The sequence below is a fragment of the Canis lupus genome, chromosome 20, assembly GCF_011100685.1.
Source record: "Canis lupus familiaris isolate Mischka breed German Shepherd chromosome 20, alternate assembly UU_Cfam_GSD_1.0, whole genome shotgun sequence".
NCBI classification, from domain to species: Eukaryota; Metazoa; Chordata; class Mammalia; order Carnivora; family Canidae; genus Canis; species Canis lupus.
Window position 1 is genome coordinate 57,134,526 of NC_049241.1, and position 3,041 is coordinate 57,137,566.

The 3,041-nt window shown below is 72.1% G+C and overlaps 1 protein-coding gene across 1 annotated transcript; it reads left to right on the top strand.

Moving 5' to 3' along the window:
* The first annotated feature begins 1,877 nt into the window (after positions 1–1,877).
* On the top strand, positions 1,878–2,796 carry TIMM13 (translocase of inner mitochondrial membrane 13). The gene is made up of 3 exons (XM_038565345.1): positions 1,878–2,069; positions 2,154–2,222; positions 2,387–2,796. The coding sequence occupies exons 1-3, from the start codon at positions 1,950–1,952 to the stop codon at positions 2,483–2,485; spliced, it is 288 nt and encodes a 95-aa protein (XP_038421273.1). The 5' UTR covers positions 1,878–1,949; the 3' UTR covers positions 2,486–2,796.
* The last annotated feature ends 245 nt before the right edge of the window (positions 2,797–3,041 follow it).

Genomic DNA, 3,041 nt, shown 5'->3' on the forward strand with positions numbered 1-3,041 from the left:
ACTATTTGGTTGAATTCAAGGCCAAGGAACCGGACGGCTCGCGGGGGTTGGGCGTGCAGGCTGGAGGGCCCGGCCGGGCTGGGGGCTCCTCCGGGTCCCCACTGCCTCCACCACAGATGCGCGGGGCCCCCTCTGGGAGCTACCCTGGGGCCCTTGAGTGGACGGAGGGCAGGACTTGGTAGCAGTTGAATTGTCTGTCAAGCTCGTTCAAAACCAAATCCAGAGTCCAGGTTCTGAGCTGGTGGAGGCAGGCCCATCCGCTGTGGAACTCTGGTGGCCCGGCCGCAGGCGCGGGGGCTTGGGGTGCAGGTCATGGCTGCCGGCCTGGGCTCCGGGGTGACTCCTGGTTTGGTGGTGCACGGCTGCTGGCCGGGGCTCGGCACCCGTACTGGGGCGCCCTGCAGTGTGCCCCTTTCCCTTCCTGGCTGGCTGGCCCTTGGGTTTCTGGAGCTTTCTGTAGTCAAGTTCTTCAGCTTGCAGGACCAGCAGAGGGGGGGAAGCAATGGGAACGGGGACAGCTCTGTTTTGAGGCTTGTCACCAGGTAAAGGGCAAGGGCACAGGTGGAGGGGGAAGTGGGATCACCTTGGGAGCAGGTGCCCTGGGTTTCGGCGCCACTGCCCGCGGCTGGGAGCCGGTCCGCCCTGGTGCGGGGAGCGGCAGCGACGGCAGGGGAGGCGCCCGTGGCCGGCGCCCGGTGTGGGCCTCTGCCCTGTGCTGGGTCTGAGCTCCGACCCCCCGCCCCGCTCCTGTCCGCAGCCTCCCCCTGAAGGGACGTTGCTGTGGCTGTGGCGGTGCCCCCGGTGGCCCCGGGCCTGTCCACCCCGCCGCCGCGTCCGCTCACCGTTTACACCCTCCACATAGATACACAGAAGTTATTTTTTTAATGGATATTTATTTTTCTACATTGGTCAGTACCCAGACTGCGGCCCGGGCCCCACTGCAGGGCTGTGCGGGCGGCGCTGGGACCGCCCCGGGGGAGGGGCGCTGCCCCGTGGGTCCTTCCGAAAGGGCAGCTGAGTCTTGCAGACGAACACTGAGCCACGCCCGCCTCCCTGGGACGCGGCTTGGGGCCGGGCCGAGGCCCCTGGAGGTGTAGTGTCCGCGGGCCGGGGCTCGCTTCTCAAGGACGGAAACGTGTCCCCGCTTCCCCCGATGCTGACGGGCCCCGGGACGGCGGCCGGACCCGGCCCGACCCCGGGGCGCCCGCGGCGGACCTGGGCGCGGAGGCTGGGCCTCGGGGCAGCTGGGCCCGCAGCCCCGGCCTCCCCAGGAGGGGAGCGGCCACGCTAGGCCGCGGCAGGCCCCGGGGGCGCGGTGCACCGGGCGGGTGGCCTCCGTGCTGCAGGCGTCCCGGGGGGGGGGGGGGGGCCTGGGCAGCAGCTCGGGGTCCGACGTCCTTAGCTTTAAGGGCTCCAGGGGCGCGGAGTGGGCTCCCCCGCCGCCCGCCCCCCGCCCCGCCCCCGCGCCGGAGCCCCGGCTGCCGGCTCAACCTGCCGGGCCGCGCCCGGGGCCTTGCATGCCAAACGTGTGGTCTTTTTCTTTCTCCGATGATTTGTAATATGCATTTTATGACTGGAAACTTTTTGTACGACGCTCCAATAAACGTTTTGGTTTTAAGTGCTGCCCCCGAGTCCGCGGTGACGCGGCGGCCCCGCCCGGCGGGAGGGGAGGGTCGGAGACCCCGGGGCGGCCCGCGCTGTCGCTCACGTGATGCGCTGTGCGCATGCGCGGCGGCACCCGCTGTGCGACTCGAGGACGTCCCGGGCGGCCCTCGAGCCTCCCACCCGCCGCCGCCGGCTCGCTCGGGGGGCCGCACGGCCTTGTGGGAGTTGTAGTCCAACTCGGCTCCACGCCCAGACTCCATTTCCCGTGATGCCCCGGGCGGCCGACTTCCGGCGTGGGTACGGATCGGCGCACGCGGTGTCGGTTCGGTTGATTTTGCGGAGCCATGGAGGGTGGCTTCGGGTCGGATTTCGGGAGCTCCGGCGGCGGCAAGCTGGACCCGGGGCTCATCATGGAGCAAGTGAAGGTGCAGATCGCCGTGGCTAACGCACAGGAGCTGCTGCAGGTCCGGGGCCAGGCCGGGGCGGGCGCCGTGGGCGGTGGGGTCCACGGGGGTGGGTGTCGCGGCTGAGCTCGCGTGTCCCCACAGAGGATGACGGACAAGTGCTTCCGGAAATGCATCGGGAAGCCGGGGGGCTCCCTGGACAACTCCGAGCAGGTGAGTCCGGCGGGGCGGCGGGGAGCAGCTGCGCGTGCGCGGGCCGGGGGGCGGTCGCGGCGGGACCAGTGCGCGTGCGCAGCCCGCTGCCCGGGGAGGGGGCGCGGGGCGCCGGGCGCGGGCGGGGCGGGGCGGGAGCTGAGGCGCGCCCTCCCCGCCTGCAGAAGTGCATCGCCATGTGCATGGACCGCTACATGGACGCCTGGAACACCGTGTCGCGCGCCTACAACTCGCGGCTGCAGCGGGAACGAGCCAACATGTGACCCCGGGGCGCCGCGCCCGGCCCCCTCCCCTCACTCTGTTTCCATAAAAGCCCTTTGCGAGGCGGGGTCCGCCCGTGCGTCCTGCCTGCGCGTGCTTGTGAGACCGGCCGGCGAGCGCGGCGGGGGCCCGGGGGCCCGGGGGCCCGGGGGCCCGGGACTTGGAGCGGCGGCACGGCCCCTGCTGTGGCCAGGCCCACCTCGGCCTCGAGCGGAGAATGCGCATTTGGACCTGGGGGTGCGGTCGCCTCCTACCCCCACCCTCGAGCTGTGACCTCTGACGGTGGACGGACGAATAAAAGGGGCGGAGAGAAGCCGGGCGCTGTTTCCTGCGGGGCTCTGCGGGCGGTGGTCGCGCGCGTCCCCGGGGGGCCCCCGGCAGCCCCTCGGGGCGGGGGACGGGGCAGGGGCCCCTGCTACGGCGCGGAGGTGCGGAGCCAGAGGCAGGGGCACGGGCACGGGCACGGCCGTTTATTGCAACAAGGTTGGCGGGGACGCCGCCCGCAGCCCCCTCCCCCGCGCGGCCGGCCCCGCCGCCTCCTCCTGGCCCCGGGCGGCG

What these genes read in the sequence shown, in the direction of transcription:
- TIMM13 (XM_038565345.1), top strand. Translation starts at nt 1,950, where the DNA reads ATGGAGGGTGGCTTCGGGTCGGATTTCGGGAGCTCCGGCGGCGGCAAG. An exon ending in ACGCACAGGAGCTGCTGCAG is followed by an intron (nt 2,070 to 2,153) that starts GTCCGGGGCCAG and finishes GTGTCCCCACAG; the next exon opens with AGGATGACGGACAAGTGCTT. An exon ending in CCCTGGACAACTCCGAGCAG is followed by an intron (nt 2,223 to 2,386) that starts GTGAGTCCGGCG and finishes CCCCGCCTGCAG; the next exon opens with AAGTGCATCGCCATGTGCAT.